The following is an 18,077-nucleotide window of genomic DNA, read 5'->3' as shown; positions in this document are numbered from 1 at the left end:
CATGGTCACACCTTTTATTCACTGTCAGTGGAAAAACACACCATACAGCACAGGGTTGAATAGTGAGGACAGTCACTGCGGGCACAGTCGGGAGCAGCACATGTGGAGAGGACAGGGGGCCACACTAGAGAATGAGTTGGGATGCCCCCCTCTGCCACCCAGCACCCCTATTTCCCCAGGTCTCCACATGCCCACAGCCTCCACAAAGCAGGAAGGGCCATACACCTTGGGAGGCCTGGTCCTGCCCCACATTCTGGCAAAGGTAAAAGAAAACCTTGAAAATTTCAGAAAGAAAATTCCATGTTTTTCTGAGACTTTTCAATTGCAGAATTTGACTTTTTTTTCCCGAAAATGATAAATAAAATACGTAAGAAATATATTCTTGCTTCCACAGTGATCCCTAAAGTCAGAACAAAACCTCACCCAGGGTGGATCTTCAGGAAAATGTGTTGATTTTGTACATTTTTGTGTAAAAACATTTACAGTGTCAGCTTACTACCCTGTGTAGAAACACCACATTATTCTCTCATTCTTTCTCTTTCCTTTCTCTTCCCTCCCCTCCTTCTCTCTCTCTCTCTCTCTCTCTCTCTCTCTCTCTCCCTCTCTCTGCAGCATGATGAAATTCTACCTCTAGAAATTGTCAGGAAAAGATTCAGTGCCTTAGCTTATGGGCTTCCTTTTTCTTAACTTTTGATTTGAAGGTAAGTTATATAATCCTGATTATAGCTCAAAGGACTGGAGTGGCCATGTGAAGTAGACCTTGCTGATGATTTTTAGAGATAAGAAATAAGGGGCTCATCAATCAGCCCCAAAGGATGAACGAGGACAGAATGCAGTTAGAAGGTAGATTCTGAAACCTTGTAATTCAGACTTGCTGCAAAAAGAGACAAAACTTCAAAAGGAGAGTTTGAATATACTCTATGTATTGTTTTCACTGTCTATATATTTTTGTGTCTCTACAAGTCATACTTCAATCTCCATTAACCTTGAGCTTTATGGCAAGTCCCTCATACTGGCACAGGGATTGGAGGCCTGCCTCTCTTCTCAGGGCAGGGTCAGTGCTCTACCACAGGAACTCCTGAGCATGCAGCCTGTAGGACATCCAGGAGCATGTGGGAGCAAGACGTGGCCTGCCTGGACTCCTCCTATCAGCAAGATGGTGTTCCCAGTTCCCAGCCTGGTTTTATGTGTTCACATCACTGGGTTATCTGACAATGTTTGGCCAGACTGCAAATATCACTCACAGGATACACTGAGAAGCTTGGAGTGATCAAACATGCTCTCACGGGTAGGACTTACCCACCAACTGGAGAAAGACAAAAACAGTTCTCGTAGGGAGGAATAGGATAGTAAAGACAGTGCAAAGAAAGTGCAGGGTGCTTCCAGGGATCTGAGTCAGGGGCTTCCCAGGACAGCATTGACCTGTTAACAGAGCTGCCCAGAAGCAGACAACAAGATACTTAAAAATGTCAGGAGTTCAACCAAGCTCCTACTTATTTTTGGAAGACCACCACCTCAGAAACTTCTTAGCAGGAAGCATGTACAAGACCAAAACTAACTTAGCCTGCCCTACAGGCAACTTCATATGACTCAGATCATGGGTTTGAGCCTTAGCACTGTGCCACTCCCTGACCGTGTGCTCTTGCACAAGGGATTCCCCCCCTTTCTGTGTCTCACTTCCCAAGTCTGGAGAAAGAGAATGAAAATTTCTATTTCCTAGGCTGGAGAATAGAAAGAGATGGAGTACATGGCAAGCCTTTGAAAGTCATGAAGTTTTGCGATCGTGAGTTAGGTTAGATTCAATATTTGGGGGATGGGAACCCCAGTTTGTAAAAAGTCTTCCACTGGAAGTCTCAGCTAAGCCAGGCTGTTGAATATCTATGCATCTTCAGTGCTGAGTGGTAGCACAAGATACACCTAATGACCAGCTCCTCAGAGCAATGGAACATTCCTTGAGGCATTATTGGATAAAAACTTGCTGGTTACTGCCTGAGGATGTGAATTTCCAGCCTTACCACATGGCTGGTCATAGGCAGAAGACAGAAAGAGTGTGGCAGCTAAGTGGCCTTGCTACCTCCAAGGGCAGCAAGAAGGAAGGTCCAATAGAGTTTGGGACCAAAGGTCAGCATCCTCAAGCAACCTGCAAAGAAGGGAGGACAGGTGAGCACTCAGAAGAGGCATGCCGCATCTCTTTCCTGGAGACACAATCCCGTACTCCTGACTCGGCAATCACTCCCTGCTCCTACCCTGGGCTGACAGCACCTGTATATGAGATTGTTGTCACCAGCAGCTCAAGAGGAAATCTGTCACTGCATATCAAAGCTAATTTCTGATCACAAGTACAGTAGAAAATAAAGTGAAAGGCTTGAAGGAGCAAGATTAATTTTCTGGCAGTCAAAGCATGCAGCTGTATAGCTCACGGATCCAAAATCGGAAAGCAGACATTGGAAAGCAAAGCCAGTGCACCTGGAAGATGATGGATTACCTGGCAGACTGAGGATCTGGGGTTAGAAAAAGCCTTTCAAATGGAGCACATCCCCAGCACTTTTTAGGCATTTTGGTCCATAAGTGCAGTCTGGCAACCTGAACAGTGGCCAGGTGGTCCTCTTCTTCTAGGTCCTTCTGTTTCTGTAGCAGTGAAAGAAAAAGCCCCTCTTTGAAACTAGACCAAATCTGGAAAGGAACTACCAACATGTGGAAGATACACTAGTCTCACTCTCAGCAAACCTGTCTTTTCTGTTTCTGAAGTCGGCATCCAACCAGAGCAAGCGCATAATAGAGAGTTGCTCACTGAATTGAAAACGGTCATTAAAAAGGAAGCAGCAGAAGCTGCTGACAGTGACACCTCAGGACTTGATCTGATAAGAAAAAGTGTTATTTGGTAAGTTTGCTGGTATTTTCCCTCTTTTTTCTCAGCTCTCCCTCCCCCCCGCCCTGCAAAATTAGCATTTTCTATATTCGTTTAATCATTTTACAAGAAACTAAGTAATATAAAGTATGTTTTAATATCCTAAACTAATAAAATGACTTTAGCTCTTTCAAAGGGTTCTAAAAAAATAAGTATTACATAAATATCAGTGTTTCTTAAAACTTCCATTCACATGGTTCCTAGACTTCCAAACACTTTTCATTTCATCTCTCTGCAGCTCTGGGTGGAGCTGAGCTGAAAGATTTCATAGTTCCTTTCGAACTAACTAGCCTTTCCATGCCCTCTGCTCAGCTGTGTGTGACGTTTCCATCTGAGACTCTGACCACTGCCTCACCCTCCTTTATGAGCTTCCAGAGGGCATGGAATGTGTTCTGTAAAATACCATAACCTTAGCACCTAGAGGTGCCTGGCATTGAACAGGTGCTCAATAAACGTTAGGTGAAGAAAGGATTGAATGAACGTTCCAAAGGCTGGGGCTGGAGGGGCCAGGTAGAGTCAAGGGGGCAGGGCAGAGACCACCTTTAAGGAATTTACATCCTCAGCAAAGGACAGGTCCACTTTGGCCCTTTAATTGGGATCTGTGGGACCACATCCTGTAAAGCATAATCCCAGGAAGAATAGACTTTCAAAGCAGACCCACAGCCCCCCGTCCTCAACCCTGTCTCTTGGGGCAAAAGCCAACTCTCTATGCCCGTGTTCAGGGCCATGACTGCGGGGTGGGGCTAGACCACAGAATACCTGAGGATCTGTCTCTTTTCCAGGGTGAGGTGGTCCCTCAAGGATCTTGACTGAGGGGAGCAAGGGCTTGGGCAGAGGGGTGGGTGAGCCAGAGAGTGAGGCTAGAGTACCCCTCCCCCTGAGAGGTCATCGGGTTGGGAGGTAGCCACGCCCCTCCTGGCCAGGGGCCCTGCCCCTCACCACCCTCTACTTCTGCATGTCGCACTGAAGCAGTAGCACAATGGATGGGTCACTCTTGGCCGCCTCCTTGAACTCCTCCAGTGTAATCTGGTCGTCCTTATCCTGGTCCATCTTCTTGAAGATCTTGTCCACACGCTGCTGGGGCGTGAGCCCATCCTGGTTCATACGCATCATGATCACAGTGCCCACCATCTTGTAGATAGCCTGGCAGGGGTGGAGGGGAAAGAGGGGAACTGTGAACACCCACAGTGAACAGAGACAATGGCGGTGTGGGGGGGGGGCGGTGCGGTGAATGAAGGAAGTCAGGGGTGGGCAGAGAGAACACTGGGAGATGGCAAGGATACTGGAAGGTGATGTATGGTCACTAAGACTGAATATTTAATGGTTATCTCATAACCAAAGATGTCTAAAACCCAAGTCTTCTCCTCCAACTTGCTCTCCCCCCAGCATTCCCTTTCTCATGAAAGAGCAAATTCATTCTTTTAGTTGTTCAGACCAAAAACCTTGACGTTCTTGACTCTCCCTCAAGTCCAATCCTTCAGCAAACCTCGTCAGCCCAGATTTTGCATTAGGTCCCATATCAACCACTTGCACTGCTCCTGACTGGCCTGCAGTGGAAACCTCCTAACTGGTCTCCCTGCTTCTGCTGCCTTCCCATGCCCTTCGTCTATTCTCCACACGGAGAACAGAGAGCTCTAAATGGTTTCCCTCTTGCTCAGAATAAAGTTAAGTCTCTACCCCAGACTGTGAGACCAGGATCCTGGCTGCCTACCTGACCACTTCCACTCTCCCCTCTCTCACTTCTCTCGTACCACCCTGCTCTCCTGGCTACTCCTTGAACGCTGCAAACACAGTCTCACCTCAGAGTCTTTGCATTTACTGTTCCCTCTGCACAGAATACTCTCCCCCACCCCCAGATTAATCTACATGATTAACTCCCTCACCTTATTCAGGTTGCTTCTCACATTTCACCCTATATACACCTCCTCCATCGCGTTAGCTCCCCTTACTTTGTTTTTCTTATGTCCTAACATTTATTGCTTCACATGCACAGGGTTTTTTTCTTGTTGTTTCAAAATATTCTCACTGTAGAAGGAATGTCCTCCCCCCCACAAAAGCAGTAACTTTGAACAGTGCCTGGCACATGGTAGCACTCAATACATAGTTGTTGAAAAAATAATGAGTTAGAAACATAGGCTCTGAAGTCAGATTCCCTAGATTTGAATCATGAACCACCACTTGCTATGTTTCCACATCTGTAAAATGGGGTTTCTGCCAGTACCTACTCCATAGGGTTATTGGATAAAGCACTTAGCATAAGGCCAGTCCTTACACTGCACGCCCAACCAATGCCAGTTAGCCACACTGGGTCCTGGGAGGCGGGATGCGGGGGCAGGTGGGGTGCAGCGGGGATGTTCCTGAGGCCCGACAGTAAGGTGACTGGAGATGGCTGGAGAGGACGTGCCCCGAAGCCAGGAGCGCGTCACCCCAGCACACCCTGGCCTCCCGGATCTGCCCCAGCGCACCTCGATGATCTCCAGCATCTCCAGGCGCGTGATGCGCCCGTCGCCGTCCAGGTCGTACATCTCAAAGGCCCAGTTGAGTTTCTGCTCAAAGCTGCCGCGGGAGGTGACGGAAAGGGCACAGATGAACTCCCGGAAATCGATGGTGCCGTCGCCGTTCTTGTCAAAGGTGCGGAATGCGTGCTGCGCAAACTTGGAGGCGTCGCCGTAGGGAAAGAACTGAGGCGCGGACGCGGGTTGTGGTGAAGCCGCAGTCTAGATGTCTCTGCCCACCCGCGGCTGTCCGGCCCGCCCCCTGGGGTTGCCTAGCCCCGCCCCGGCCATCCGGCCCGCCCCCTGGGGTTGATTGGCCCCGCCCCTGGCCGTCAGCCCGCCTCCTAGGGTTGCCTAGCCCTGCCCCCGGCCATCCGGCCCGCCCCCTGGGGTTGATTGGCCCCGCCCCTGGCCGTCAGCCCGCCTCCTAGGGTTGCCTAGCCCTGCCCCCGGCCATCCGGCCCGCCCCCTGGGGGTTGCTTGGCCCCGCCCCCGGCCGTCAGCCCACCTCCTGGGATGGCCTGGCCCCGCCCACCTTGATGTAGAGCTGCTGGAATTCCTCCAGGTTGAGGATACCGCTGGGGCAGTCCTTCAGGAAGCCCTTGTACCACTGCTTCAGCTCCTGCTCGCTGAATTCGGTGTTCTGAACCAGGTCCTCCAGCACCTCTGGGGCCAGTTTGCTGTTGGTCTTCCCCATGGCAGGGCCTAGAGGACAGGGGCTCCCTCAGTTTGGTTCAGGGCAAGGCCGCCTCACCAGCGGTCCCCAGGTCCCCATAGGACGGGTTCTCTTTCTCCACAACAACCCCTCCCATAACAAGTCCCACATTCTCACAGCCAGGATTCCTCCTTCCACAGCAGGATGGGTCTCCTGCTCTCACCTCCACCCTCCACAGCCTCCCCCGCCTTCCTACAGCTAGGCTCTATCCTTCACACACTTTTCCACAGGACGCCCTGCCTCCCCCACCCCCTTCCCCTCATCATACATTTCTCTCCCATAGCGGCCCCTCCCCACTCCTGGCGGCAGGTTTTCCCTCCTGGCACCCAGGATCACCACCCCCAGGTCTCGGCTCCTGGCCTTCTGGCTGACTGGTGCTGATGCCACAGCCTGCATCCTCCCCTCTCCCGTTTACACCTGGCATAGCCCCCCACACCCCTAGAGTCTTAATCCCCTCTCCTTGCTATTTCGAGCTTTCCACGCTCGGCCCCTACCCACCTCTGCAGGCTTTTTTCTGCTCAAGGACCTGAGGAAGGTTCCTCATATGTCCCGCCCCCGGCACCATCTCCCAAGTTCTTCCTCAAGGTTTTCTGGGCCACCCCAGCAGGAAGCTTGTCCCTCCCCTCCTCTGTACAAATAGAAATCCTAGCTGATAGCATTGATGACCCTGACTAATCCTGTTTTTCATTAGTCACTCATTCCCTGAGCATTTATTGAGGCTGGCTGTGCTAGGTCCCATGCCAGTGATGGGGATAAAGTAGATACGGGCCAACCTCAATAGCTCATAATTGGGCCAAAGAGGTAGCTGGCTGATTGTCAAGGGCCTTCAATCCATGCCAAGGAGTTTGGCCTTTACCCACAGGGATTTTAAAGCAAGGGCTGGGAAGATAGCATTCAGTCCATAAACACAGAATGCTTACAAATGTCAGGTCCTGAACTAGGCGCTGGGATGAGAAAGTAGGAATGTGTTTTAGAATTTTTCCTTTGGCTACAGCATGCAAGATGACCTGGGTGGGGGAAGGTACAGAGAAGAGAGGGGCCTGCTGCATGGTTCAGGTGAGAGACGGTGACACCGAGCAGAGGCCGTGGAGTGACATGGATGGACCAAGCCATGTTAGGAGGAGGCGCTGGCAGGACTCGGGTGACTGAATGTGGGGATGAGAGCAACACAGAAGTTGAGGCAGAGGCTCAGATTTGGGGCTGAATGAGTGGAGGTGGTGTTGCTGAGAAGCGGGTTTGGGGAGGATGAAGAGCCATTCCCCCACTGGAACAGGAGCCCCTCATGTAGCCTGTGACAGAGGAGTTTCTGCAGAGGGAGGTACAGGCCCTCCCCAGATGTATCAGGAGTGAGGCCTTGCCAGGCCCTGAAGGCCAGGTAGACATTCTCGGCTGACCTCCATGGGAGGAATATCCCTCCAGGAACTGTTTCCAGGACCTGGCCCTGGAGGTGAGTTTGACCTGCCTGGAGTCTCTTTGGGAAGGCACCAGACTCCGACCCCAGGGTAACCTGTCATGAAGATACTCTGGAAGAGGAAGTTGTCAGGCTAGCAGAAGAAATTCCTCTTCCATAGCCCACTGCATGCCAGTGTGGCTTCTAATCCTTACTGCTAGGGGTGCCCTGAACAACCAGATCTGAGATTGGTCTGTTCCATGCCCCCTCCCTTGCTATGTGGCTTCAAGTTAGTTACAAGATATCTCTGGGCCGCACATGCCTCCAGTGTGCCATGAGAAAGATCAAGCAGGAGTGGGGGTAGCGACATCCTCCCCCGCCTACCACCCCCAGAGGATGAGGAATCCTCTATGCTCCCAGGAGAAGCCAGGGAGGGGGAGGCATGCCATCCTCAGGAACCCCGAACGTGGGGTCCAAAACAGCTGCACTGGGCACAAGGATGCCTCTGGAACACCTATGGGCAGAAGAAGGAGGCAACATCCCCTGCTGACCCCTCCCCAAGTCCAAAGCACACTGCAGGCTCAGGGTGTAGCCAAGCGAGCTAGAGAACCCAGAGGGAGAGGTGTCCAATAGGGGAGGTGGAGCCTTTCCCGCGTTCTTCTGGGGGATGTGCCTGAGCGTCTGTGTGAGGGGCTGGGTGTGGGCGGGAGCATGTCAGTGTATGAGACCGCAAATCTGTCAGAGTACACATGTCTGCGTGTGTGCGTCATGATGTCTGTGTGGCTCTGGCCTTCCGTCCCTTGACTCCTTCCTGCCTTGTGCTCCCTTCCCACAATTCTCTATCTCTTGGGGTCACACCTGTTCCCAGCCCCAATTTGGTCCCAGGCCCACTGAGGATTATGCCTCTTCCTTCATTTCTCTTCATTTCCTCTATTGTTCTTGGATTGCCAGTCAAAGCTGGCAGTCCCTTTAAGATATCGCCTTATTTGGGGGCACCTGGGTGGTGCAGTCAGTTAAGCATCAGACTCTTGATCTCGGCTCAGGTCATGATCTCACAGTTTGTGAGTTCAAGCCCCACTTCGGGCTCTGTGCTGAGGGTACAAAGCCTGCTTGGGATTCTGTCTCTCCTTCTCTCTGCCCCTCCTCTGCTTGTACTAGCTCTCTCTCTCTGTGTGTGTGTCTCTCTCTCAAAATAAATAAATAAACCTTAAAAAAAAGATATCCCCTTATTTTAGTGAAAACTGGAACCCAGAGAAAGGAGACAACTGGCTCAGAGTTACACAGCAGGTCAGTGGAAGGGTCCAGATGAACACCCAGGCTGAATCCATGCCACCTGCCTGGACTACTCTCTCCAATTTATGACTACTCTTGTCCAGTACAGACCTTCCCCACTCCTGCCTGCCTTCTGGGAAAACTTTAGCTCTGATCTCCCTCTTGGCCTCAGTGGGTCCATCTTACTGTGCTCCAGCCCACTGTATCTGACATCTAGGAAATATCCACCCCCCGGGGTGGCCCAACAGCTCCTCTGACTCCCCTCATCTACAACCAGACACCCTCAACCTGTGGCCATCTTCTCTCTCCATCGGCCCTTCCTTCCTTTCCTCCTCCATCCCAGAGTGGAAGTGCAATGTTAATTACCTTTACTTTCCCCTCTTCCTTTTCCCTAGGTCCAACTTGCAACCAAGCCCTGCTGTTCTTTCTTTTGATGCTCTCCTGGAAACTTCACCATGTCCTCTCTCCCCCTGTCCCCCATCGTCAAGGCCAGGGGCACAGCTAAAGGGGCTGAGATCCAGGTGAAGCATTGCATGCGAAGCCATGCCCATGGGCTCAGCTGCCTCAGAGGAAGTGTCTTTCTTCTGATTTCTCCGTTCTGAGGCAGCTTCATCTCTGGTTTTGCCCATAAGTATACGATACAGGCTAGAGGTGGATATGCCCATGGGCCCCCTTGTACTCTAGAATCTTCTAGAATCTGGCATCAAGGTGCCCACCTGTCTAGCCTTACTTCCCACTGCTCCCCTCACAACTACATGCTTTTCAGTTAGTTTTCACACAGCCAGGACCTATTTCCCTATTGCATAGTGGCTTTCCCCTCCCCTAATATCCTTTCTTCCCCTCTGGGCTGACGCAGTTATCCTCAGCACTCAGGCCTGGCTGAAGCCTACTTCCCAGCCTGGACAGTGGACAGTCAGCAGCATGCAGCCAGCCTTTGAGGGCTGTGGAACTGAGCCCCACAAGTGTGTGGACTCCAGAACTCTCTGACCCTCACCTTGTGCTCTAGAATTCTAGAATGGAACCTGATTTGGGAGAGATCTTCGTATTAAGCCCTGGCCCAAGTCAAAAAATATTCTTAAGTTGTTTGCTCAATGGCAAAGAGTTTATCCCCCTCCGCCATATAACCAAGTCCACTTTGGGGCAGATCAGAGAGTGAGAAAAGCACTTTTCCCATCATTCCGAGTTCTGCCCTCTGGTAGCTGCCTCACACCAGTCCCGCTCTGCCCTCTGTGGCTGCGCAGAACTGCCGGCAGAGACCCAAAGGCCATGTCTGGCACAGAGTAGTTCAATGAATGCCCCTTGGTGGATTACACAAGAGGGGCAGAAACCTCGTCTTCCTCCTTGGAATGGCGTCAGTCTCTTTTGTTTATCTGTGTTCTCCTGCCATGGCACCCACTTCAGAGACAGTGGAACCCAGACCCGGGGAAAGGAAGAGTTCACTGAAGGCCAACTAAAGCCCACCAGTAGCAAGGCAAAGGCCCTGGGGGTATGTTCTGTTGGGACTGTGGCCCCGCTGAACATCTGCAGCCTCCCCTGCCTACCTCTTGAGGGTTGCCCTCCAGCTGTGAAGGAGCTGGCACTGCCCAGTACACAAAGCTGCTGCCCCTCTGTGCTCACAGGCTTCTTCCAGAGGGCAGAGCTCCAAGTTGTGGGCTTCAAATGGGGAAGTGGCAGTGAGGGTAGGAGGGATTGAGGGAGGCAATAATCCCACACCCTCACCCAGCTTCAAAGGAGCTGGTGCTGAGACGGTTGCCATGGTGACAACAGCTCCCTGGTCAGGAGATTTTTCTCCTTCCTCTCCTCCCTTTGCTCCTCTCTAAGCAGCTGCCATAGCGGCACGTCTTCTCCCTCTCCTCCTTAACGAGGGGCAGGGCATTACAAACAAAACGTGGGCCCTAGTGACCACCTCCACTTTGGAACTGTCCATGCCACGTGGGCTGGTGGTCTGGGAGGGGACTCCGGACAGCTGAGACCGGGCCTTGGCTTGGAGAGTGTGTGGGAGGGGGAGGCCTGGGTAAGAAGCAATGCCCCCTTGGTGAGGACTAACGCCCCCCAGGCCTCCTCTCTGAAATGCCTAATGGCTCAGGGCAAGAGTGAAATGGTCCCATCTGCCCATAATTAGCCACAGAACCAGAACGTGTCAGGGTTGGAAGGCCGTTCAAAACCATCTCGTCAAGTCCACCCTCTGTCCGGCCCCCTTCCCCATTTCACGAAGGGTCAGAAAGGGAAGTAACTTGGTCAAAGGCAAACAGCAGGTGGGGCAAAGGGAAGATTTAACCCAGCTCTTCTGCCCTCCAGATTCAGGCCACCTTAGGGAAAGGAGTGACACAGTCCACATGGAGCTTTGGCAGATCCTTGTGGGGCAGCAGGAAGATAGGAGAGAGAGAGCGACTGAGTGCAAGAAGGCTAGAAAGGATCCAAATTAGAGATGTTTGAGAGGCAGGACTCAGCGCCTGTGAAGGGTGAGGGGAAAGGAGAAGGCTGGGACCTTGACAGCAGTGACAGTCAGGTATGGGTAGTCTGCTGGGGGTGGTGCCCCTGGTTCATCCTCCAGCCAGGATGAAAGAGGCCAAACATGGGACCTCTGCCTAGCCCTGGGACCATGGGAGGTGGCAGTGCTGTTGAGGAAGTGTGAGGAGAAGAACTGGGCGGGGGGGGGGGGCGGTGTTCTTCCCTCCCCCAGGTATGCTGTGAGCTCTGTCACCTTGAGGGGTGGGAGATGGGGACAGTCTGAGGGGACAACGTGAGGTGGGAGTAGGCTCTCCATGGAGGTGGGGGCTGTCTTTGGGGACAGGGACCTTGTGATGTGAAGTGCAGAGCTAGCTGCTGGTGGGGCCGGGTGGCATGGGTGGGGGCTATCTGTGGAGGTGGGAGGTTGCCATGGTGCTGGGCAACTAACTACACATACGCAAAGGGGAAGGGTGATTACTGCCTCCTTGAGCACCAGCAACACCACACCCCCAGCGTGGGTGGGTGTGGGTGTGGGTGTGTGTTGTGTGTGTTGGGGGCCAGAGCAGTGGGTGCTCTTACCTGAGCTGGGAGTAAGAAGGCGGCTCTGCCTCCTTCCCTGAGACCCATGGGGCCTGGATTAGGGTGGGAGTCCCTTCCCCGGGGGCAGCCCTCCAGATGCTGCCGCTTATGGAGGAACCAGGGGTCAAGGAGATGAATGAGGGGAACAGGTAGAGGAGAATGGGAATGGAGAGTGGAGGGGGAGGGGACAAGGGCCTCTGCCCGGCCCCGCCCGCGTTACCTGAGGCCGCTCGCCGGGTCGCTGGATGGCTCTGAGCCTCGGCGGGCCGCGGGGACCGAGACTGGCTGGCGGGCTGGAGGCCAGGCTCTCCGAGGTCCGCACCGGAGCCGCCTCCCAGCTCTTGTATCACTATGTCTCTCGGAGGCGACACGATTTGCATAAGCCCCGCCTCATCCCGGGCAGATCGGGCGTTGGTTGGCTCCGCTGGGGCGGAGTGGCAGGCGGGGTTTCAGGTGGGGACTGGATGGCCAGTGAGGCCCGGCTGCCGAAGCGCGCCCCGCCCGCCCGCGCTGACCTTCTCGTAGTCGCGAGGAAGGGGGAAGGGCTGTGCCCCCGACTGTACCCCGCCCTAGGGTTCAGACTCCGGGCCTCAGTCTGCGGCCAAAGGTGATGATTGAAGTGGATTCGCGCAAACAACCGCACGGTTGCTGTGGAAACGGGAGAGCCACAGCCGAGTCTCTAAGCCTTCCCTTCCAGGGCCCCAGCCGGGGGTGGGGATGGAAGAGGGGATGAGTCACAAGATGCGACCCCCTCCAAGTCCCACCCGAAATTGGAGGAGGGCGACGGGGAGCTGCAGAGAAGCTGACTGGTGGAGGGAAGAGCTGGGGTGGTCGCCCACCCACGCCTTCGCTTCGCCCCCTCAACACACGCCCTGCGCTGCGGGCGGGGAACTGAGAGGAGGGTGGGCGGGCGCGGAGAACGCAGCGCCGATGGCGAAGCGCCCAACCTCTATCTGGACCCACGCTAGTCCTGGGCTCCCTACAGCCCCTAATTCCGATCCTCTCCAGACAGGCCTTCCTTATTGCTCACGGACCCCCAAGAGGCCTCTCGGGATCTCCCCCAGAAGGTCCCCCTGCCTACCCCATGCACCTTCCAGTCTCCACCCTCCCATCTTCCCGTCCCGCAGACGGAGCCGGTCCCCAGCCGCCGCCAGTCTCCCAGTCTCCGGCCTCGGATGTTGACACAAACCCGAGGTGGTTTACACTGAGTGAGTCTGGAAGGTTTCAGGGCCCCGGGAACACCTCTTCCCCGCACTTAGGGGTCTCCCCAAAGCCCGGACGGGCTGCCCTGGCTGCCCTGGCAGCTGAGAGCTCCCCACCCAAGGGGGTGGGAAGGAACCTTTTTATTCCAAACTGGGAGGGGGCTGGCCGGGAGGGGAGCAGGTATCTCTCCCGCTGGGCCACGTGCGGAGGAGGGACTTCTAGGCATCTGTCAGAAGTGGGGCGGGGCGTCTGGGGATTGGCCGAATGGGAGCGGGGATGCTGAAGAGCAGCGGGGGAGGGGGGGAAGAGGTGAGGCTTCTGCCGAAAGAGCAAAAGTTGAGGTGCGCCGGCTATAGGGGATGAGGACAGACCAGCCAAGAATGGAGGCGAGGCTTCAACGACTGGTCCCCAAAATTCCCGGGCCAGGCTCCCGGCGGAAGGAACCCATGGACGTCTCTCTTTGTGGGAACCCGACCCATTCCTGTGGAACCCCCGTTTTGCTGTCCCCTTCTTACGGCTCCGGACTGTCTTCTCTCTGGGGCCCTAACAGGATGACAGCACTACCTGGGCCTCCAGTTAGCTGGCACATCCCTGGCCCCTTGATTGATGATTCACAGGGACAGGTGTTTGAAAGTCCTGACACTATCACTTCCTGAGCACCTTCACCTGCCCTGGGGACACGGAGACAGGCAAGAACTCATCCCTGCTCACAGATAACCATAATCCAAAGCATGAGGAAGTGGGAAGCAGCAGCATGGGTTGCTGGAAGTGGTATCTGAAACTCTAAAATGGGGCCCTACCTTTGCCAGTTATGCTACGTATTACCAAAGTCAAGACCATTCTCTCTCTGGGCTTCCCAGTCTACGGGAAGTTGTGGGAGCTGGTGCCAGAGGCCCAGGGGAGCAAGGGAAGAATTTCAAGTAGAAGAGTGAAGACAGACTGTTTGCAGCCCTGGACAGAATTGTGTGGGCATGACTCTGTTTCACTACACTTGTGAGCTCCTTAACAACAACTAACATATACTGATGAGAGCTTACTTTGTGCTAGGCATTGGCACTATGTAAATATGATGTACATTTTATATCCTAACACTTTATATGTATTACCTAATTTGTTCCTCACAAGAACTCTATGAGGCAGGTACTATTATGACTCCACGTAACAGATGAGGAAATTGAGGCTCAGAGCCCTTAAGTGACTAGCCCAAGCTCACAAAGCTAGTAAAGCTGCAGATCTGGGATTTGAACCCAAGCAAATTGGTATTGGCTCCAGAATACACTCTTAGACAGAAAAAACACTGCCTCTTTAAGATCTTTCAAGTCCTTAATGGCAGGGACCTTGGATTGGAATATGCTTTATCTGATCCTCTAAGGCATGAGAAAGGCAAACAAAGCCCAGCCTCCTGGGAGCAGCTTCTCGAACTCTGAAGTGGTCGAGACATAGGGTTCCAAGCTCTCCTGGACTGCAAGAGGTTCAGAATGTGGCTGCACCTGACTCCCCCATCCCCCACCCTGGAATCAGCATGGGATCCAGGAATCCCAGGTAAGCGGAGAAAGGAAGGCAAAGGCAGTCGGTGAAACAGGATATACTGGTCCTTCTCTGGCTGTTTAAACCAGGCAGGACCACTCATGCAGCCTCGCCCATGAATCATCCCGGGCCCTGTGACTGTTCCTGACCTGCCGGTCATAACCCATCTTCCCCTGCTTATAACACTTGAGATCCTGATCTTGATCCTGTCTCTGCCTTTAGGTTTGGTGTTTAAAGCAATAATGGTGGCTGTTACCGAGTTGCTTCCCTATGTACTAAACTCTCTGCCAAGTCCTTTATCTGCATCATCTCACATAATCCCACGGATGACCCCTGCCATTAAAAATATCTAACAATCCATTCAAACATGAGCATCACCAATCAAAGTGGATGCTGACCTTAGTGCTAGACCAAAGACTTAGTAGGTCTTCGTTCTGCCAAGAGTTAACACTTTAGTTATTGGATCAAGGGGAATAGTCAGCAGAAAAGCTAGGGATGGGCGGGGTCGGGGGTGGGGTGGGGTGGCGCCCAAGGCCTATGATTACCTATTTATCAATCAATTTGGAAGTATTTTGATGTTTTAACAACCAGTTCAGCTGTACCAGGCATGGGGACTGAATTTCAGCCCTAGCATACTTTATTTCATGGCAGTGGATGGAGGCTCAGAGAGCTTAGACAATTTGCCCATTGTAACACAGCTCATTAGCGACAGAGAGGACTCCAATCTAGGTCTGACTCCAGAACCCACACTCTTAGTACTGACTGACCTGTGTTCCTAGGAAGAGAGAGCTGGGGTTTCCACTTTCTGCAGCTAAAGGCTGAGCCAGGGGGATGTGGTTTAACTTCTGGGACTTTGTTGTGGCCTTACTATTCTCAGGCTTGGAGCCTTGGCAACACCTGTTCCATGTTGTTGAAAAGAGCAGGCCGTGCCCCTGCAGAGTGAGGAGGGCAGGCTGTATGGGACAGCGTGCATGTGTGGGAGACCCCAAGAGCGGACACAGAGGGAAACCTCAGTAGGGTTTTGATGAGGACAGAGGTCTGCAGGCAGTGGACACTTCAATTTGCTTCACCAGAGTGCTAGCATTCCTCACATCGGGTACCGACAACAACAAGGATGCCTTTATGATGGATAACACCTTCCTCACTCCCTGGGTTTCCTCAGACTTGGCTCCTGCAGTCTGGTGACAGCTAGAATTCCCCTGGGTCTTAGATATTTCAGTCTTTTTTGTGGCTGGGAGAGAGTGAGATCACCAGCTTTGGGCTCCTTCCTCTCCCTTATTGGCTAAGCGGGACATTTTTTTTTTCTTTTCCAAAATAGAAATCTATTATCTTTTTTCTTTTCCTGTTAATACATGATGGCTAAACAAATGATACAGAGAGAGTGGAAATTCCTGCCCCCCCCGCCCCCGCCCCCGATTCCTCCCTTGAGCATTTCCATGCAGGGGACCTTGCGTTTTTGTCTGCCCTTCATTCCCCTTCCTCTGGAGAAGCCCTATAGCATAGTGGGTTAGATGTGCAGACTCTGGAGCCAGGCTTTCCGGGTTTTCATCCCAGCTCTATCACTCGCCAGCTGTGTGACCATGGGCAAATTACTTAACCTCTCTGTGTGTCAATTTCCTTATCTGTAAAAAAGGGATAATAATAACAGTACCTATGTCAAAGGGCTGCTGAGTATTAAAATGAGTTAGTATATGCAAAGTGCTTAGAACAGATTTTGCTTTGGGGAATTACACAGCCCATATTGTGCACAGTCTTGGTGAAATTATCAACCCGGGTGCCCTGCCTTCCTGTGGACAGGGTTGGGCATGAGACCCCAGTAGGGTTAAATGGCTACCCCCACCCCCAACCCCGCCCAAGCGAATCTGAATCTTGAGTAAAGTGACTCAAGAACACTAGATGGTTACCGTTGGTTTATGCCAGGGAAGTGCTCTGATGACTGTCCACTCATTCCTGCTATCTGAATCCCCGGGAGTGACTCTAGTACACGCCCATGTACAAGACTTACTTCGGCTTTTCCTTTGGTTCTATGAACCACCTACATCCCTCCCCAAAATTTCTTTTCTTTTCTTTTCTTTCTTTTCTTTTCTTTTCTTTTCTTTTCTTTTCTTTTCTTTTCTTTTCTTTTCTTTTTTCTTTTCTTTTCTTCTTTCTTTCTTTCTTTCTTTCTTTCTTTCTTTCTTTCTTTCCTTCTTTCATTATCTAGAGGAGACTTCTACTTGCCTGCAGAAAACATGTATGAGCTTGGCATATTTCTCTCTGTTACGACTCTTGCTTGCAAGTGACACAGAACCAAACTCACAATGGATTCAGCAAAAAGTAACTGTAGTAAGAGAAAACCCAGGAGGAGATTGGACTTTGGGGATGGCTTGATTCAGGGGTTTATATAGTGTGATTAATATCCGACCCCTTTCCAGGGCTTGGCTTTGCTCTCCCATGTTGACTTCATTCTTGAGATCCACATAAAGGCAAGATATCTGCCAACATCTCTGGGCCAACACACTCTCAGGTTGGAGTGCCACAGAAAAGAAGAGAGTTTCTCTTCCCCCAGTGCAGGTAGCCAGCATTCTGGGATGGTTTTCACTGGCCTGGTTTGGGATCCATGCTAAGCTCAGAACAGTCACTGAAAACAGGGGATACAGTGCACTGATTGGCCAAGGCTGAGTCACTTGCTCACCCCTAGATAAGGTCAGCTCCTCCCAAAGAGTGTGTACCCAGAGTAGGGAAAGGTGGGTGTTCTTACCAAGGACAGCAGAAGTTGCCAAATTATAAAAACACATCCAAACTCTACTATCAGGGTACTGACAGGAAACAGATGGCACTCAAAGAGATGACTGAAGATAGGTCAGTGAGGGAACTATTTGCACAGATATGGGCAGGGTTGAGAGAAATCAACAAGGTATTATCCAACACTGGGGCTAGCACCCTTGGAGAGCCATTACCACCTCCAGACCCCAAGGGGCAAGGAGAGGGAGCAGAGCTGTTGTAGAAGGGAGTCTTCAAGGGAAGCTACGGTCTTTGGTAAGGAAACACAGCACTGCCAGCACATAGCCTGATAGGGAGAGACTGAGGGTGGGTAGAATAAGCACCTTGACCTCCTTTTTTTTTTTTAATGTTTATTTTTGAGAGAGAGAGAGAGAGAGAGAGAGAGGAGAGACAGAGTGTGAGCAGGAGAGGGACGGAGAGAGGGAGACACAGAATCTGAAGCAGGCTCCAGGCTCTGAGCTGTCAGCACAGAGCCGGACGCAGGGCTCGATCTCATGAGCTGTAAGATCATGACCTGAGCCAAAGTTGGTCGCCCAACTAACTGAGCCACCCAGGCGCCCCAACCTTGATCTCCTTCTATTCCCACATCCCAGAAGTCTCCTACTTATGTCTCCCGTTGGCCAAACCCAACTGGAAGCCAGAGGGCAAAAAAGCCCCACTGATGCAATCCCCACAGCAGCCTCCTGGAGCAGCACACAGAGGGCAGAGAGTGGAGGCAAGCAGAAAACAAACCTAACAGGAATAGATGATGCCTATACCTATATCTCTCTGTAT

General features: G+C 52.3%; 1 protein-coding gene across 1 annotated transcript; it reads right to left on the bottom strand.

The window, feature by feature from the left end:
• HPCAL4 (hippocalcin like 4) lies at nt 1–12,468 on the bottom strand. Its single transcript, XM_019430257.2, has 4 exons — nt 12,031–12,468; nt 5,939–6,108; nt 5,374–5,589; nt 1–4,051 (listed from the first exon to the last, which is right to left on the bottom strand). Exons 1-4 carry the CDS (start codon nt 12,188–12,190, stop codon nt 3,854–3,856), a joined length of 744 nt encoding a protein of 247 aa, XP_019285802.1. The 5' UTR covers nt 12,191–12,468; the 3' UTR covers nt 1–3,853.
• Nucleotides 12,469–18,077: the final 5,609 nt, after the last annotated feature.

Source organism: Panthera pardus, unplaced genomic scaffold, assembly GCF_024362965.1.
Source record: "Panthera pardus isolate Hobbes unplaced genomic scaffold, ASM2436296v1 HiC_scaffold_11, whole genome shotgun sequence".
NCBI classification, from domain to species: Eukaryota; Metazoa; Chordata; class Mammalia; order Carnivora; family Felidae; genus Panthera; species Panthera pardus.
Note: the sequence above shows the minus strand (reverse complement) of the source record. Positions and strands in the feature narration are given on the sequence as shown.

Coding starts and splice junctions, on each gene's coding strand:
- HPCAL4 (XM_019430257.2), bottom strand. CDS start 12,190: ATGCAAATCGTGTCGCCTCCGAGAGACATAGTGATACAAGAGCTGGGA. Junction 6,109..12,030: donor GACCCGGCGAGCGGCCTCAG/GTAACGCGGGCG, acceptor CCTGTCCTCTAG/GCCCTGCCATGGGGAAGACC. Junction 5,590..5,938: donor TCCAGCAGCTCTACATCAAG/GTGGGCGGGGCC, acceptor TCCGCGCCTCAG/TTCTTTCCCTACGGCGACGC.